Source organism: Arachis ipaensis, chromosome B5, assembly GCF_059453495.1.
Source record: "Arachis ipaensis isolate K30076 ecotype BB chromosome B5, ASM5945349v1, whole genome shotgun sequence".
NCBI lineage: Eukaryota > Viridiplantae > Streptophyta > Magnoliopsida > Fabales > Fabaceae > Arachis > Arachis ipaensis.
This window is the reverse complement of record NC_142440.1, coordinates 109,789,642-109,809,321: the sequence shown is the minus strand read 5'-3', so window position 1 is coordinate 109,809,321 and position 19,680 is coordinate 109,789,642. Positions and strand designations below refer to the sequence as shown.

Genomic DNA, 19,680 nt, shown 5'->3' with positions numbered 1-19,680 from the left:
GTGTGCACAATACTTTGCATAAAGAATGAGTGACACACCAAACTTAGTGTGACACTTTCACTTGGAATTGATGCAAGTATCTAGTAGATATGGGAACCAAATTTTTGTTGCATAGTGGTGCACGAATTGTGAATCACACTTTTCACAACTCGTACCACTAACCAGCAAGTGCACTGGGTCGTCCAAGTAATACCTTACGTGAGTAAGGGTCGAATCCCACGGAGATTGTTGGTTTGAAGCAATCAATGGTTATCTTGCAATTCTTAGTCAGGAAGTCAATTTTATTTATCAGTTGAATTGCGAATAAACAAGAGAGTATGGGTTAAAGGTTACTTGTTATGCAGTAATGGAGAATATGTTGGAGTTTTGGAGATGCTTTGTCTTCTGAATCTCTGCTTTCCTCTGTCTTCTGATTCATGCACGCACGTCCTTCTATGGCAAGCTGTGTGTAGATGGATCACCGTTGTCAATGGCTACCATCCATCCTTCCAGTGAAAAGGGTCCAGGTGCGCTGTCACCGCACGGCTAATCATCTGCAGGTTCTCAGTTGTACTGGAATAGGATTTACTATCCTTTTGCGTCTGTCACTACGCCCAGCACTCGCGAGTTTGAAGTTCGTCACAGTCATCCAATCCCAGAATCCTACTCGGAATACCACAGACAAGGTTTAGACTTTCCGGATTCTCATGAATGCCGCCATCAATCTAGCTTATACCACGGAGATTCTGATTAAGGAATCTAAGATATATTCATTCAATCTGATGTAGAACGGAGGTGATTGTCAGACATACGTTCATGGATTGAGGAAGGTGATGAGTGTCACTGATCATCACCTTCTCCATAGTTAGGCACGAATGGATATCTTAGATAGGAACACGCATGTTTGAATGGAAAACAGAAATACTTGCATTAATTCATCGAGACACAGCAGAGCTCCTCACCCCCAACAATGGAGTTTAGAGACTCATGCCGTCAAAGAGTACAATGTTCAGATCTAAAAATGTCATGAGATGCAAAATAAGTTTCTAAAAGTTGTTTAAATACTAAACTAGTAGCCTAGGTTTACAAAAAGTGAGTAGACTATGACAGATGGTGCAGAGATCCACTTCTGGGGCCCACTTGGTGTGTGCTGGGGCTGAGATTTAAATAATTCACGTGCATAAGGCTGTTTTGGGCGTTCAACGCCAGGTTTGGATCCATTTCTGGTGTTGAACTCCAACTTTTAATCCTTTTCTGGCGCGGAACGCCAGAATTGGGTAGAGAACTGGCGTTGAACGCCAGTTTACGTCGTCTATCCTTGAGCAAAGTATAGACTATTATATATTTCTGGAAAGCCCTGGATGTCTACTTTCCAACGCAATTGGAAGCGCGCCATTTCGAGTTCTGTAGCTCCAGAAAATCCACTTTGAGTGCAGGGAGGTCAGAATCCAACAGCATCAGCAGTCCTTTTTCAGCCTGAATCAGATTTTTGCTCAGCTCCCTCAATTTCAGCCAGAAAAATACCTGAAATTACAAAAAAACATACAACTCATAGTAAAGTCCAGAAATATGAATTTTTCCTAAAAACTAATGGAAATAAACTAAAAACTAACTAGAATATACTAAAAACTATATGAAATTAACCCCAAAAAGCGTATAAAATATCCGCTCATCACAACACCAAACTTAAACTGTTGTTTGTCCTCAAGCAACTAGACAAATAAAATAGAAGACTAATAGGTTGAGAAGCAATAATATCTCAGAGTTTTTGAGTGAAGCTCATATTCTAATTAGATGAGCGGGACTAGTAGCTTTTTGCTTCCGAACAGTTTTGGCATCTCACTTTATCCATTGAAGCTCAGAGTGATTGGCATCTATAGGAACTTAGAATTCAGATAGTGTTATTGATTCTCCTATTTCAGTATAATGATTCTTGAACACAACTATTTCATGAGTCTTGGCCGTGGCCCTAAGCACTTTGTTTTCCAGTATTACCACCGGATACATAAATGCCACATACACATAATTGGGTGAACCTTTTAGATTGTGACTCAGCTTTGCTAAAGTCCCCAATTAGAGGTGTCCAGAGTCCTTAAGCACACTCTTCTTTCTGCTTTGGACCTTGACTTTAACCGCTCAGTCTCAAGTTTTCACTTGACACCTTCACGCCACAAGCACATGGTTAGGGACAGCTCGGTTTAGCCGCTTAGGCCAGGATTTTATTCCCTTGGGCCCTCCTATCCACTGATGCTCAAAGCCTTGGGATCCTTTTTATTACCCTTGCCTTTTGGTTTTAAGGGCTATTGGCTTTTTTTTTTGCTGCTTTCTCTTGCTTCAAGAATCATTTTTTTATGATTTTTCAGATTATCAATAACATGTCTCATGTTCATCATTCTTTCAAGAGCCAACATATTTAACAGTCTTAAACAACAAATTCAAAAGACATATGCACTGTTCAAGCATTCATTCAGAAGATAGAAAGTATTGCCACCACATGTAACTAATTAGAATTTCTCTTATTAAGAACTCGAAATTTTATTGCCTCTTATTCAAAAGATCTACTATTTTATTCATGTTTGCTGATGATGAGAAAAATAAACTATGGCTTAATTGGAGATAAAATCAAAATAGATACTAATTATTACTATATGACTCCTAAGGTGAACTTCTATAATGACACTATCACAGAGTTAAAGCGGAAATTGGAATTTAACAACCTTTGTTCTAGGAAGTGGATGTTCCTCTGATCTGTGGGGTGCTTGGTCCTTCAAGAGATAACTTGTGGCGCTTCAATTCCCTTAAGTCACGCCCTTGCTCCTCTTGTTCTTTAAACAAATAGGTAAGAATTTGACTTTGTTCCTTCTGTTCCTTTATTATTTGTTCCATAGCTTCTTGCATCTTGGTAACTGATGTTTCAAGATACTCCCAATATTCAGATTGAGGGATTTCTGGGAGAATTTCCTGTGTTTTCTTCTTGATTGGGTCATCCTGTGCTTGTTGTTTTTCCATTGATGCTTTGGTGATTGGTTTCTCAATTGAGATATACTCAGTTATTTCCATCCTTACTCCAGCGTCCTTGCAGAGCAGAGAAATCAAGCTTGGGTAAGCCAACCTGGCCTCTTTAGAATTTTTATTAGCAATTTTGTAAAATTCAGTTGAAATCAGTTGATGAACTTCCACTTCTTTTCCCATCATGATGCAATGGATCATCACTGCTCTTTTAACAGTGACTTTAGAACGGTTGCTAGTGGGCAACAGAGAATGCCCAATGAAGTCCAGCCATCCTCGGGCGACTGGTTTGAGATCTTCCCTTTTGAGTTGATCTGGGACACCCTTCGTGCTAGTGGTCCACCTTGCTCCAGGCATACATATATCCTCTAGAATCTTATCCAGGCCCTTGTCTGTTCTCATCATTCTCCTGTTGAAAGAGTCTGGATCATCTTTCAGCTGAGGTAGCTTTAAGATCTCTTTGATCTTGTCAGGGATGGTATGAACAATCTTTCCTCTGACCATGGTCCGATATTCATAGAAAGCAGTTCCAGATAGTTTTTGCTTGTCAGTCTGCCACATATTAGCATAGAACTCCTGGACCATATTCCTTCCCACTTTCATCTCAGGATTAGCTAGGACCTCCCAGTTCCTGATTCGAATTTGCTCCTGGATCTCTGGATATTCGTCTTCTTTCAGATCGAATCTAACTTCCGGGATCACTGATCTTAGACCCATTATTTTGTAATAATGGTCTGCATGTTCTTTAGATAAGAACTTCCCTTGATTCTAAAGTGGTTTTGGAACACTTTCTTTCTTGCCTCTTGAAGTGGGTTGTTTTCCCTTAGGAGCCATGCTCTTAGTGATCACGGATAAACACACCAAACTTAGAGGTTTGCTTGTCCTCAAGCAAAAGAAAATAAAGGAAAGGGATAGAAGGAGAGCTAGGTGCAATTGTTGATGGAGGAGGGTGGAGGCCGAACCCATATATAAAGGGAGGGGGGTGGGTTCGAAAATTTTGAAAAGATATGATAAAAAGATTGCTTTAGAAAAGATAAGATAGAAGATATGATAAGAGAGGATATAGTTTAAAATTGAAAAGATATGAAAAATTTTTGAAAAAGATAAATCTAGATTTTGAAAAAGATAATGTGGAGATTTGAAAAAGATATTAGTTGAAAAAAAAATAGATTTGTTTTGAAAATTTGAAAAAGAGTTGGATTGGATTTGCAAAAGAGGGTTTGTGCTTATCGATTAAGATACATTTGATATTTTTAAAGTAGGATTTTTGAAAATTAGGAATTTTAGAAATCAGGGTTCTTAACATGTTTATGTAAGAAATCATGAATTGAAATATGAAAATCAGAATTAAAATGAAAAATATGAAGAAAGAATGAATTTACCTCCTCCCCATCATCCTGGCGTTTGAACGCCCAAACATTGCCTGTTTTGGGCGTTCAACGCCCAAATGCTGTTCTCCTGGGCGTTCAACGCCCAGTTGTTACCCTTTTCTGGCGTTGAACGCCAGATTGCTATCCTCACTGGCGTTCAGCGCCCACTGGCTGCCCCTTTTGGGCGCTGAACGCCCAAAATAGGCTCTTACTGGCGTTTTCTTGCCAGTGAGCTCTTTTTCTCTGTTTTGTGTGTAGATTCCTTCTGTAACCCTGTGAACTTATGCAATTGATTCTTTACCTTGTTATCAATGAACTCTATATAAATAAATAAAAATAAAAATAGGGCAAAATGCTTAGAGGATTGATGCCCCATGGCTGGGTTGCCTCCCAGCAAGCGCTTCTTTATTGTCTTTAGCTGGACCTTGCTGAGCTTTTAATCTAGCTTCAGCCTTGAGCACTCTTGCTCAACGTTGCTTTCAAGATAGTGCTTGATTCTCTATCCATTGACAATGAACTTCTTATCAGAATCAATATCCTGAAGCTCCACATAACCATATGGTGATACGCTTGTAATCACATATGGTCCCCTCCACCGGGATTTTAGTTTCCCGGGGAATAGCCTGAGCCTAGAGTTGAACAACAGAACCTTTTGTCCTGGTTCAAAGATTCTAGATGACAGCTTTCCGTCATGCCACTTTTTTTATTTTTCTTTATAAAGCTTGGCATTTTCGAAAGCAGTGAATCTGAATTCCTCTAGCTCATTTAGCTGGAGCAATCTTTTTTCTCCTACTAATTTGGCATCAAAGTTCAGGAATCTGGTTGCTCAGTAGGCTTTATGTTCCAGTTCCACGGGCAGGTGACATGCCTTACCATAGACCAGATGGTATGGAGAGGTCCCTATAGGAGTCTTGAATGCTGTTCTGTATGCCCACAGAGCATCATCCAAGCTTCTTGCCTAATCCTTTCTACGGGTATTTACAGTCCGCTCTAGGATTCTTTTTAGCTCTCTATTAGAGACTTCAGCTTGTCCATTAGTCTGTGGATGATATGGAGTCGCCACCTTGTGGCGAATCCCATACCGGACCATGGCAGAGTAAAGCTGTTTGTTGGAGAAGTGAGTGCCCCCATCACTGATTAGTACTCTAGGGACCCCAAACCTGCTGAAAATATATTTCTGGAGGAACTTCAGCACTGTTTTAGTATCATTGGTGGGTGTGGCAATGGCCTCAACCCATTTTGATACATAGTCAACTGCCACCAGAATATAAGTATTTGAGAATGATGGTGGGAAAGGTCCCATGAAGTCAATTCCCCATACGTCAAACAACTCAATCTCCAAGATTCCTTGTTGAGGCATGGCGTAACCATGAGGTAGATTACCAGCTCTTTGACAACTGTCACAGTTACGTACAAACTCTCGGGAATCTTTATAGAGTGTGGGCCAATAGAAGCCACATTGGAGGACCTTGGTGGCTGTTCGCTCACCTCCAAAATAGCCTCCATATTGTGATCTATGGCAATGCCATAGGATCCTTTGTGCTTCTTCTCTAGGCACACATCTCTGGATTATTCCGTCTGCACACCTCTTAAAGAGATAGGGTTCATCCCACAGGTAGTACTTTGCATCAGTAATTAATTTTTTCTTTTGTTGCATGTTGTACTCTTTGGGTATGAACCTTGCAGCTTTATAGTTTGCAATATCGGCAAACCATGGTGTTTCCTGAATGGCAAATAAATGCTCATCCGGAAAAGTCTCAGAGATCTCAAGAGAGGGGGGGACGTACCTTCTACTGGCTCTATCCGGGACAGATGATCAGCCACTTGGTTCTCTGTCCCTTTTCTATCTCTTATTTCGATATCAAACTCTTGCAGAAGCAACACCCATCTGATGAGCCTGGGTTTTGAATCCTGCTTTGTGAGTAGATATTTAAGAGCAGTATGGTCAGTATACACAATCACTTTTGATCCTACTAAGTATGATCTGAACTTGTCAATGGCATAAACCACTGCAAGTAGTTCTTTTTCTGTGGTTGTGTAATTTTTCTGGGCATCATTTAAAACGCGACTAGCATAATAAATGACGTGCAGAAGCTTGTCATGCCTCTGTCCCAATACTGCACCAATGGCGTGATCACTGGCATCACACATTAGCTCAAATGGTAATGTCCAGTCTGGTGCGGAAATAACTGGTGCTGTGACCAACTTAGCTTTTAGCGTTTCAAACGCCTGCAGACACTCTGTGTCAAACACAAATGGCGTGTCAGCAGCTACCAGATTACTTAGAGGTTTTGCGATTTTTGAAAAATCCTTTATAAACCTCCTATAGAATCCTGCATGCCCCAGAAAGCTTCTGATTGCCTTAACATTAGCAGGTGGTGGTAATTTTTCAATTACCTCTATTTTTGCTTGATCCACCTCTATTCCCTTGTTTGAGATTTTATACCCCAGGACAATCCCTTCAGTCACCATGAAGTGACATTTTTCCCAGTTTAAGACTAGGTTGGTCTCTTGGCATCTCTTCAGGACAAGTTTCAGGTGATCCAGACAGGAGCTGAATGAGTCTCCGTATACTGAGAAGTCATCCATGAAGACTTCCAGAAATTTTTCCACCATATCAGAGAAAATAGAGAGCATGCATCTCTGGAAGGTTGCAGGCGCATTACACAGCCCAAATGGCATCCTTCTATAAGCAAACACTCCAGATGGACATGTGAATGCTGTTTTCTCTTGATCCTAGGGATCTACTGCAATCTGGTTATAGCCTGAGTAGCCATCCAAAAAGCAGTAATAATCATGACCTGCCAGTCTTTCTAGCATCTGGTCTATGAATGGTAAAGGAAAATGATCCTTTCTGGTGGTTGTATTGAGTCTTCTGTAGTCAATACACATGCGCCACCCTGTAACTGTTCTTGTAGGAACCAGTTCATTTTTTTCATTATGAATCACTGTCATGCCTCCCTTTTTTGGGACGACTTGGACAGGGCTCACCCAGGGGCTATCAGAAATAGGATAAATAATCCCAGCCTCTAGTAATTGGTGACCTCTTTCTGCACCACTTCCTTCATGGCTGGATTTAACCGCCTCTGTGGTTGAACCACTGGTTTAACATTATCCTCCAATAAGATTTTGTGCATGCATCTAGCTGGGCTTATGCCCTTAAGGTCACCTATGGACCACCCAAGAGCTGTCTTGTGTGTCCTTAGCACTTGAATAAGTGCTTCCTCTTCCTGTGGATTTAAAGCAGAGCTTATGATCACTGGAAAAGTGTCACCTTCTCCCATAAATACATATTTCAGGGATGGTGGTAATGGTTTGAGCTTGGGTTTAGGAGGTTTTTCCTCTTCCAGAGGAAATTTCAGAGGCTCTTTAATCTCCTCTGAATCCTCCAAATCAGGCTGAACATCTTTAAAGATGTCTTCCAACTCTGATTCGAGACTCTCAGCCATGTTGAGCTCTTCTACCAAAGAGTCAATAAGATCAACTTTCATGCAGTCTTTTGATGTGTCTGGATGCTGCATGGCTTTGACAGCATTCAACTTAAACTCATCATCATTGACTCTCAGGGTTATTTCCCCTTGTTGGACATCAATGAGGGTTCGTCCAGTTGCTAGGAAGGGTCTTCCTAGAATGAGAGTAGCACTCTTGTGCTCCTCCATTTCCAGCACAACAAAGTCAGTGGGAAAGGCGAATGGCCCAACTCTGACAATCATGTCTTCAATCACGCCTGATGGGTATTTAGTGGAGCCATCAGCAAGTTGGAGACATATTCGGGTTGGTTTAACTTCTTCAGTTAAGCCAAGCTTTCTGATAGTGGATGCAGGTATTAGGTTGATGCTTGTCCCAAGATCGCATAAAGCTGTCTTGGTGCATTGACCTTCTAATATGCATGGTATCAGAAAATTCCCAGGGTCTTTAAGCTTTTCAGGAAAGCTTTTCAGAATGACTGCACTGCATTCTTCAGTGAGGAAAACTCTTTCTGTTTCTCTCCAATCCTTTTTATGACTCAAGATCTCTTTCATGAATTTGGCATAAGAAGGTATTTGCTCAAGTGCCTCTGCAAATGGAATCTTTATTTCAAGAGTCCTGAGATAATCTGCAAAGCGAGCAAATTGCTTATCCTGTTCCTCTTTCCGAAGTTTTTGAGGATATGGTATCTTGGCTTTATATTCCTCAACCTTAGTTGCTGTAGGTTTATTGCCTACAGAAGTGGCTGAAGAAGCCTTTTTAGAGGGGTTGTCATCAGCACTTGTGTGTGTCTGATCCCTCACTGGCAATTGAGTGCCAGAGTCAGAAGCTGGAGTGACGTGAGACGCCAACTCCTTGTCTGTTCCTGGCGTCTGAACGCCAGAACTGTGCCCATTTTGGGCGTTCAATGCCAGATCCTTGCTTGTTTCTGGCGTTGAACGCCAGTCCTTGCTTGTTACTGGCGTTGAACGCCAGTCCTGGGCATGGTCTGGGCGTTCAGCGCCAGCTTTCCACCAGATTTTTGGCGTTTTAACGCCAGAATTACTTTTCCCTGGGCTCTTACTATCCTCAGGTGAAACTTGGGTGGTTTTCTCATTCCTTAGCTCTTTGCTGCCTTGAGGTGGGGTATTTAATGTTTTCCCACTTCTTAATTGAACTGCTTGGCATTCTTCTGTTATTTGTCTTGACAGCTGCTGCTTTGTTTGCTTCAATTTTTCTTCCATATTTATATTAGCCATCCTTGTCTCTTGTATTTTTTTTCTTGAATTCGGCTAACTCCCTTGTTAGAAAATCCAATTGCTGATTGAATTCAGCAGCTTGTTTTACAGGGCTGAGTTCAGCAGTTACTGTTTTAACCTCTTCTTTCATGGAAGGGTCACTACTTAGGTACAGATGCTGATTCCTGGCAACTGTATCAATGAGCTCTTGAGCCTCTTCAATTGTCTTTCTCATGTGGATAGATCCATTAGCTGAGTAATCTAGAGACATCTGAGCTCCTTCTGCAAGCCCATAATAGAAGATGTCTAACTGAACCCACTCTGAAAACATTTCAGAGGGGCATTTTCGTAGCATCTCTCTGTATCTCTCCCAGGCATCATAAAGAGATTCACTATCTCCTTGTTTAAAGCCTTGGATGTCCAGCCTTAGCTGTGTCATCCGTTTTGGGGGAAAGTATTGATTCAGGAATTTTTCTGTCAGTTGTTTCCATGTCCTTATGCTGGCCTTAGGTTGGTTATTCAACCACCTCTTAGCTTGATCTTTTACAGCAAATGGAAACAGTAATAGTCTGTAGACATCCTGATCTATTTCTTTATCATGTACTGTATCAGCAATCTGTAGAAACTGTGTCAGAAACTCTGTAGGTTCTTCCTGTGGAAGACCGGAATACTGGCAACTTTGCTGCACCATGATAATGAGTTGAGGATTCAACTCAAAGCTACTGACTCCAATGGAGGGTATGCAGATGCTACTCCCATATGAAGTAGTAGAGGGGTTAGAATATGACCCCAGAGTCCTCCTGGACTGTTCATTTCCGCTTAGGTCCATGATGGAGAAAGGGAGATGATGTAAAATAGAGAAAATATTTTATTTATTTATTTATTTCGAAAATAAGATAAAGATAAATAAAAATGGGTGAAGATTTTCGAAAAATTGAGGAGAGAGAAAGTGGTTAGGAGGTTTTGAAAAAAAATCTGAATTTTAAAAATTGATTTTCGAAAAAGATGCTTTAAAATGATTTAAAATTTTTAGATCTAATGCTCCTTATTTTCGAAAATTTTTGGAGGGAAAAACACCAAGGAACACCAAACTTAAAGATTTTAAGATCAAGACACAAGGAAAACTCAAGAACACTTTGAAGACTCACAAGAACACAAGAACACGAAGGAAGAACACCAAACTTAAAATTTTTAGAAAACCCAAGAAAAATCAACAAGAAAACACCAAACTTAAAGTTTGGCACAAGATTTAATCAAGGGAAAATTATTTTTGAAAAAGATTTTTAATAAAACTGGTGCCCAATCATCAAGAACATAAACCAACACTCTAGCCAATTGGGCAATAAATGTAACACTTGTTTTGAAGAAAGTTATTTTTAACCAAGAACAATAATAAGAGACTCTAAACCAAACGGAAAAATTTTCCTAATCTAAGCAACAAAATAAACCGTTAGTTGTTCAAACACGAACAATCCCCGGCAACGGCGCCAAAAACTTGGTGCATGAATTGTGAATCACACTTTTCACAACTCGTACCACTAACCAGCAAGTGCACTGGGTCGTCCAAGTAATACCTTACGTGAGTAAGGGTCGAATCCCATGGAGATTGTTGGTTTGAATCAATCTATGGTTATCTTGCAATTCTTAGTCAGGAAGTCAATTTTATTTATCAGTTGAATTACGAATAAACAAGAGAGTATGGGTTAAAGGTTACTTGTTATGCAGTAATGGAGAATATGTTGGAGTTTTTGAGATGCTTTGTCTTCTGAATCTCTGCTTTCCTCTGTCTTCTGATTCACGCACACACGTCCTTCTATGGCAAGCTGTGTGTAGGTGGATCACCGTTGTCAATGGCTACCATCCATCCTTCCAGTGAAAAGGGTCCAGGTGCACTGTCACCGCACGGCTAATCATCTGCAGGTTCTCAGCTGTACCGGAATAGGATTTACTATCCTTTTGCGTCTGTCACTACGCCCAGCACTCGCGAGTTTGAAGTTCGTCACAGTCATCCAATCCCAGAATCCTACTCGGAATACCACAGACAAGGTTTAGACTTTCTGGATTCTCATGAATGTCGCCATCAATCTAGCTTATACCACGGAGATTCTGATTAAGGAATCTAAGAGATATTCATTCAATCTGATGTAGAACGAAGGTGATTGTCAGACACACGTTCATGGATTGAGGAAGGTGATGAGTGTCACTGATCATCACCTTCTCCATAGTTAGGCGCGAATGGATATCTTAGATAGGAACACGCATGTTTGAATGGAAAACAGAAATACTTGCATTAATTCATCGAGACACAGCAGAGCTCCTCACCCCCAACAATGGAGTTTAGAGACTCATGCCGTCAAAGAGTACAAAGTTCAGATCTAAAAATGTCATGAGATGCAAAATAAGTTTCTAAAAGTTGTTTAAATACTAAACTAGTAGCCTAGGTTTACAAAAAGTGAGTAGACTATGACAGATGGTGCAGAGATCCACTTCTGGGGCCCACTTGGTGTGTGCTGGGGCTGAGACTTAAATAATTCACGTGCATAAGGCTGTTTTGGGCGTTCAACACCAGGTTTGAATCCATTTCTGGCGTTGAACTCCAACTTTTAATCCTTTTCTGGCGCTGGACATCAGAATTGGGCAGAGAACTGGCGTTGAACGCCAGTTTACGTCGTCGATCCTTGAGCAAAGTATGAACTATTATATATTGCTGGAAAGCCCTGGATGTCTTCTTTCCAACGCAATTGGAAGCGCGCCATTTCGAGTTCTGTAGCTTCAGAAAATCCACTTTGAGTGCAGGGAGGTCAGAATCCAACAGCATCAGCAGTCCTTTTTCAGCCTGAATCAGATTTTTGCTCAGCTCCCTCAATTTCAGCCAGAAAAATACCTGAAATTACAAAAAAAAACACAACTCATAGTAAATTCCAGAAATATGAAATTTTCCTAAAAACTAATGGAAATAAACTAAAAACTAACTAGAATATACTAAAAACTATATGAAATTAACCCCAAAAAGCGTATAAAATATCTGCTCATCACATAGCAACACCAAACTTAGAATGCAATCATATTTCAATTTATTTGAATTAGAACTAAGCAAATGAGACTGTTATTTGTTAAGTACAATCACCAAGCCAAGAATTTGTCAGAATAAGGATCTCTTGGTGATGTACTAACAACGACAGTTAACAAGCAAACTAGAGGAAAACATTTAAAAATAGAAAAAAAAAGACTAGAGCAAGTAGAATGAAAAAGTGTCAAATCAAAAGAGAAAAATAAAACTGCAGAGGCATTATGATTATGCAGAAAAGTAGTGTTGCTAGAATAAATTGAATAGAAAATAAGTGGCACACCAAACTTAGAATCTTGGTGTGTCACTTTCATTTTTGATTTGATGCAATCATCCAAAAAGATTGAAAACAATTTGTTGCAAGGCAACACCAAACTTAGAATGTAACCATATGCCAATTTATTGAATTTAAACAAAACAAAGAACAAAAACAAAGCAGAGAAGAGAAATTATACCTACGGTTGACATGTTGTTCACTTTCTTCCTCTTCTTCCAGTTTGTTAAGAGGAATGACCTCAATGGGGAGAAGATTCAGCTAGTGTCCCTTGTCTTGGCCTTCCCTCAGCAAGCTTCCTTTTGTAAATAGCTTGATTGAGCTTGCTTGCTGGATTAGGGATAGAATTGGTGCTCTTGCTAGTTGCCTTCACTTCCTTGAATCCAAGTCTTGGTGGTTGTGTGATTGTTGGAGTGTTCTCTTCAATAAGAGCCTTTTGAATTGATGGTTCAGTGGGCTCTTCCTTCCTGTAATTTTCTGCTTCAATTGAGTGTGAATTTCCATGATTGGCTTCCTCCTCTTCTTTTACATGATCTTCCATTAAGTCTTTTGGGAGTGAAGTTTCAGGTTCCTCTATCATCTCAATTAGCTTATGTGAATATGAAGCCATAGGTTCAAACACCTCCATAACCTCCTTTTCCATTGAAATTTCACTTGACACAGAGGCTTCCTCATCTTGCTTTTCCTCTTTCTTCTTTGCACTCAACAATTGAGCTAACAGCCTTTCCATGTTTGTGAGGGAGTTTTCAAATCTCTGTGCCTCCTCCTTATATTTTTCAAACATGGTCTCAAGCTTAGAGAGGCCTTGGTTCATGGAAATTTGTGTGGGTGGTGAGTTTTGAAAGGGGCTTTCTGTTGAAGCATGGTCAAGTGATGATATCTTTGGATGAATATCATATGGAGCATCAGAATTCCCTTCCTAGCCACCATTAGAATCATGACTTGCATCATTTTGTGGTGGAGGGAAATATCCCATATGGTTTTCTTGCTCATCTTATGTCTCTGAAGCAAATCTCCATGGATTGGAGTGCTTAGAATTTGTATTTTCTTGGTGATATTCCCAGCCACCATTAGAGATTGATGATGGAGGGTAATATCCCATAAAATTTTGTTTCACTATAAGATGAGTTGAACTCCATTTGTATTTTGTAAAATACAACATCAATGAAAATTGAAATTCATGTCACAGAGAAAGAATTTCTTAGTGAGGCAATAGCTCAAACACCTTGCTATCAACTAAAAACAGAGAACAAAAACAAAGAAAATGCTTGATCTAGACTTCTCACCCACTTAATAATTGTTGATCTAATCAATCCCCGGCAACGGCGCCAAAAACTTGATGGATATTTTTGGAAAACGAATTCCAACACCTAAAACTCACCGGCAAGTGTACCGGGTCGCATCAAGTAGTAAAACTCACTTAGAGTGAGGTCGATCCCACAGGGATTGATGGATCAAGCAACTTTAGTGGGTGATTAGTTTAGTCAAGCTAACATGGAGTGAATTGTGTGACGTTGATCAACAGAAAGTAAAGTGCAGAAATCTTAAAGATGCAGAAAGTAAAATTGCAAGTAACTTAAATAACAAGAAAGTAAAATAGCTGAAACTTAAATTGCAAGAAATATAAATTGCATCAAATGTAAAGGGAAGTGGGTGTTGGAAATTAAAGAAGCAGCAATTTAGAACTCAGATCAATTGCAGAAAATTAAATAGCAGGAAGAATAACGGATTTGGAGTGCTGGAAATTAAAACAGAACTAAAAGATGTAAAGTGCATTAAACTAAAGAGCTCTCAGATTTTGAAATTCAGAAACAGATCAATTCAATATCAAAATAAAAATGTATAGGTGTTGAAGAATCAAAACAGCAAGAGCTTAGATCATTCATGAAAATCCAGAAGAGGAATCAACAATTTCAATGAAACAGTAAAAACAGAAGAGCAGCCAAGAGCTCAACTCAATTGCAAAATAAAATTGATGATCTCATGGAATCAAAGAGACTAGAAAACAAGTCTAGATCTCATTCCCTTCCTAGATCCAATAGAGAACAAGATGCAGGAAATTAAAGATGAAAGCAATGAAGAGAACTTTGATTCAAATCTCAATTCACTTGAAAGTTTGCAGAAGAAGAACAAGAGAAGTTGCAGATAGAGAATGAAAATAGAATTTCTTCCAATCTCAATCCAAGATTCAAAACAGAAATAAAAATTAAAGAGAGAGCTCTCTACACCTACTCCTAATGCTCCTTAGTGAAGACAGCCTCCAATGCTCTCTAATGGAGCTGCCCCCCTATGAAAATGAGAATGATGCCTTTATATAGGCTTTTTACAAAATAAAATAAAATTGAAATGAAAAACAAATTAAATAAAAATCCTAATTCTAGCTTGTTCTTGTGCCTTTGAGTGATGATGTGGGCTTTGCTTGCTTTGGATTTGAAGAGAGATGGGTTTGGTTGGCCTTGATTCAATTTGGTAAGGAATTGAATTTTAATGGAATTTTGGTTGAATTTTGACCTATGGGTGACATTCCCAGGGCAATACTCGGCTCTCACCAAGAGCGCAGTGACGTGGCGAAAAGTGGCGAGTTAAGAAATTATTATAAGAGATGCGTTGCAAGTATAGTTCTCAACCAAACAAAATTCCGCTTATCAATTTAAAAGGGTGGTCACAAAATTAGAATTAAAGTACTGGGAATATAAATCCCAGGTCATCTCCCAACGAGTTGCAGAAAGGTGTGCTATTTTATTAATCAGATGTTTTCTAAAATGGTTTGAGTTGATAAACAGGAAATTAAATCAAAGAAATTATGTAATTTAAATAAAAACCTTGACCGGGAGTAGATTAGTTGGAAGCCTAATCCTTGATGGAGTTCTTTCAAGATCAATTGATAATTGAAGGTTGTCTGCTCAGTTATCCTTTACCGGATAAAGGAAAGTCGAGCAAGTTGGAAGTCAGTTTCTATTCACAAGTTCTAATCCTCTCCCTTAGGAAGGACTAGTGTCAGTGATTAGAGGGCGACCCAACGCTAATCCCAATTATAATTTTACTCTTGAACATCCAACTCAAGGTCTTCCTTTCAATCAACTCCCAATCAAGTTATGGAACTACTCGCTCATTATGAATGTAAACTTCGCAAAATAAGAAAGGAAAATAAGGAAAGACATGATAGATAATAATCAAAAGGATAAAAAAATAAAAATAGTTCTTGTATTAATAAATTCTAAAGATAATCCAATAGTAACTCTGAATAAATTGAGGATATGAAAGTGTAAATGACAAGTAAGGAAAACAAACTAGAATGATGAAGTCTTGACAGAGGTAATAACTCTTCTCAATATCCCAATCCGAAAAGCAATAAAATCAAAATCCTAAGAACTATGAATGTGTAGAGAGAAAACCTAGAGGAGGAGTAAAATCAGATCTAAAACTAAAATTATGCAGAATGAATGTTCTCTCTGGTCTCTGCATATTCCCTGGCTCTAATCTGCTTTTCTGGGCCGAAAACTGGGCCCAAAATCGCCCCCAGCGAATTCTGCAGATTCTGCAGATCGCGCACGTCACGCGATCGCGTCATCCACGCGTTCGCGTCATTTAGCGTCTTGCCTTGCCATGCGTGCACGTCGTCCACACCTTCGCGTCACTTGTGCAGTTTCCATTCCATGCGTTCACATCAAGCACGCGGGCGCGTCACTGCAATTTCCTCTATTTCGCGCGGTCGCGTGAGTCATGCGTCCGCGTCACTTCTCGCTGGTCATCTCCTTAATTTCTTGTGTTCCTTTTATTTTTGCAAGCTTCCTTTCCAATCTCCAAGTCATTCCTGCCCTATAAAGCCTGAAATACTTAACACACAGATCACGTCATCGAATGGAATAAAGGAGAATTAAAATACATAATTAAAGGAAGCAGTTTTCAACCATGGGGTAATTTTGGGAAGGAATTGTAAATACATGCTTATTTAATGAATAAGTGGGTAAAGATTTGTTAAAACCACACAATTAAACACAATATAAACCATAAAATAATGGTTTATCAACCTCCCCACACTTAAACATTAGCATGTCCTCATGCTTAGTTGAAGGAGATAAACTGAATGAGTAGGAACATGTAAAACTCATGCAATGCAATGCAACCTATATATGTGAATGCAACTATATGATTCTTGTCCACTTGGTCAAAAGTAAATAAGCTCTTCAAGATAATCACAAATCAAATTCCACTAATTTAATTCTTATACAGGAACAACAGACAAAAATGCAAGAAGGTAGCTCATGAAAGCAAGGAACATAGAATTTAAGCTTTGAACCCTCACTGATGATGTATGTACGCTCTAATCTCTCTAGTGTATAGGGTAATCACTCTATCCTTCTCTAATCATGCTTTCTAATTTTTGTTCTTCACCTAACCAATCAACAACAATTAATATACCAATGCAAACATCATGAGGTCTTTTCAAGGTTGTAATGGGGCCAAGGTAAGGGTAAGGATATATATATGGCTGAGTAAGCTTATAAATTGAATCTTTAATTATCCCAAGCTTTCACCTAACACACACATATATATATTCTATGTAACTTAAATTTCACACCTAGCTACCTAAAATTTCTCCTTTCACATTCCATACTTCATGTATCAACTTTTATTTTAATTTTTATCATATATGCATTGATCTTTGAAATTTTAACTTAGCATTGGGGTAATTTTGTCCCCTTATTTAATTATTGAATATTTTTAGATTTTTTTATTTATTTTTTACATTAAAATAAACACAGCTTATCAATGCACATAGAATTTCAATTTTTCTTTTATAATTTCACATGAGTAGGTACCCAAATTCCCATTATATAATCATGACACATTCCCTTATTATCTTCTGTTCCCATAATTTTCCCATACCCAATTAACACACAATTCTATCTCAAGCTAACCAAAGATTCAATTGGGATATATAATTGTTTTTCTGCTTAAGGCTAGTGATATGGTGAAATAAAGAACAAATGGAATTTAAAGGCTCAAAGAGGCTAACAAAGGTAACTTAAGGGGTAGGCTTAATTTGGATAAGTAAGATAAACAAATAATAGCCTCAATCATACGCAAGCATATAAATATATTAAACATTGGACATATAGGATGAAACAAAATACAGATTACAATCATAGAGAAGTAAATACACAAGAATAAAATATTTATGGCTAAATAATGTAACCATGTATCTAGGCTCAAAGTCTCAAAGGTTGTGTGTTCTTTAGCTCAAAAATCATGTTCCAAATACAACCTCAAGCAAATTTAACATAAAAGTTTTGATTAAAATTAGTGAAATTGTGTTCTATAAATAGGGTCTTAGAAGAAGCTTACTGTCTTTTCAATAAAGTAGAACATGCATACAACTATCCTATTACTATGCAATTTATCCTATTCTATAAAAGAAAAACTAACTGAATATCCTATTTTATTGGTGTTAGGGAAGAGAAATTACCTCCGGAAGTCAGGTACTGGCCGACCTCCCCACACTTAAGGCTTTGCACCGTCCTTGGTGCCATCTGTCAGGAACAAAGGTGGGCTGGTAGCAGTATCTCCACAGTTGGGACCGTCATGGCTCCCTGTGCTGGAAAACGAAGTGGAGTCTGGGGTGTCTGAGTCTCTGTATTTTCCTTTAAATAGCTCCTTGAGGTATGTGAATCGGCGCTTGTTATGGCGCTCTCTCAGCTTTGCTTTGTGTTCCTGCCGATCCAACCTCTCAAGTATCTGGTGGAGCAGTTGGTTTGTTGTAGGTGCTTGTGGTGTTGAAGGAGGAATATCTTCGACCGGTTCAGTGGGATAGCTTGTAGTTACAGTTGGAGATCTGATATATTTCCCGTGAGGGACATATTGATCATCCCGTGGAAGCATGGCTTTGGTGTCCCCAGCTCTGTAGTAGACTCTGGCTGCTGAAACAAGATCTGAGACCAAGGCGGGAAAAGGTAAGTTGCCCGCAATTTGTACGTGCCCCATGGCATTCCGGATGTGTCTTGGTAGGTTCAGAGGCTGGTCCGTAAGGATGCACCATAGTAGAACGGCCATGTCTGCAGTGAAGGAGGACTCGTGAGTGCTCGAAAAGACGTAATGAGACATAATCTGTGCCCATACGCGAGCTTCCAAGGTAAGTGCAGAAGCCGATATTCCCTTAGGTCGGGAACGATGGTATCCGTAGATCCATCTACTGCCAGGTAGTGCGATAACTCTGAGAACAATGTCCCAGTCAAATTGGTACATCTGGCGCTTGAGTGAGGCTTCTTGAAATGCGTCCAGTCCTTCTGGAGTAAGGGGAAGATATAGAGCTCGTTGAATGGCCTCTTCTGTAATGGGGACTTGTTTCTGACAGACGTAGACAGACTGCAAGGTTGGCAGGTGGAAATTAGAGTAAAACTCGACTACCCAGGAAAGATTGACCTTCCGTGGCTGTCTTTGAAGGAAACCCCATTGTGTTCGTTTAATTTGTGGCTCAACAAATTCAGCAATATGGGTCGGGAGGATAAGAAGGTATTCGTTGTTGTAACTCCTTTCTGCCAGGATGGGGAACATCTGCTCACAGTAGCGATTGGTAAATCGTGCAGTGTCCTTTGCTGGGAAGGCTTTCTCTTTGTCATCAACCTTAATAATCCTCTTAATCCTTTTTGTTGAGGGCTTAACTGTAGTTGAAGATGGCTCTGCCACTAATGCTCTTTTTGTTCCTCTTCTTGCGGGTGGTTTAGGAGTAGCTTTCTCCTTTCCTTTCTTGGGTTGGAGCAAGGAAGAGGGTGGGAAAGGTGGTAATCAATGCACTTTAGGAGATGAATGATGTTAACACATGGTCATGACTACATGTGGAAAATCATCAATGGAAATATAGCAAGGGCATATGGGGACAATTAAATGCAAGGTGTTTATTGGCATGCATGCAAAGACATAAGTAGCATAGATCAAGCATTCAATGTCTAAGTTAGATAACCAAGTCTGTCATACTAACAATCTATTTGTATTAACAATTATATTTAACTAATAAAATATAAAAAAGGGTTTTGTGAAAAGGAAGCATATAGAGTAGTAGATTAAAAGAAATCTAAAAAAATAGTGCATAATGCCATACCGGCATTTTCACAAACACATAGCATGCATGATAAATAAGTTAATGAAAATAATAAATTGAACATGCAAGCAACCCTTAAAAAATTTAATATATAATTACCAAACAAGTCCTTAACAATCCACAAGCAAATCATAAGGAATAATAATGCAAGTAAAAAGAAAAAGAAAATGAGAAGAAAACATAAAAATAAAAAGAAG

General features: G+C 39.2%; 1 protein-coding gene across 1 annotated transcript in view; it reads right to left on the bottom strand.

The window, feature by feature from the left end:
* Positions 1–19,137, bottom strand: part of LOC148565345 (uncharacterized) — a gene marked incomplete at its 5' end in the record, with an annotated part of 39,622 nt that extends 20,485 nt beyond the window's left edge. The window contains one exon of the mRNA XM_088487150.1: positions 17,993–19,137. Within this exon, the coding sequence (XP_088343276.1) occupies positions 17,993–19,137 (1,145 nt within the window). The remainder of the gene's footprint in view (positions 1–17,992) is intronic.
* Positions 19,138–19,680: the final 543 nt, after the last annotated feature.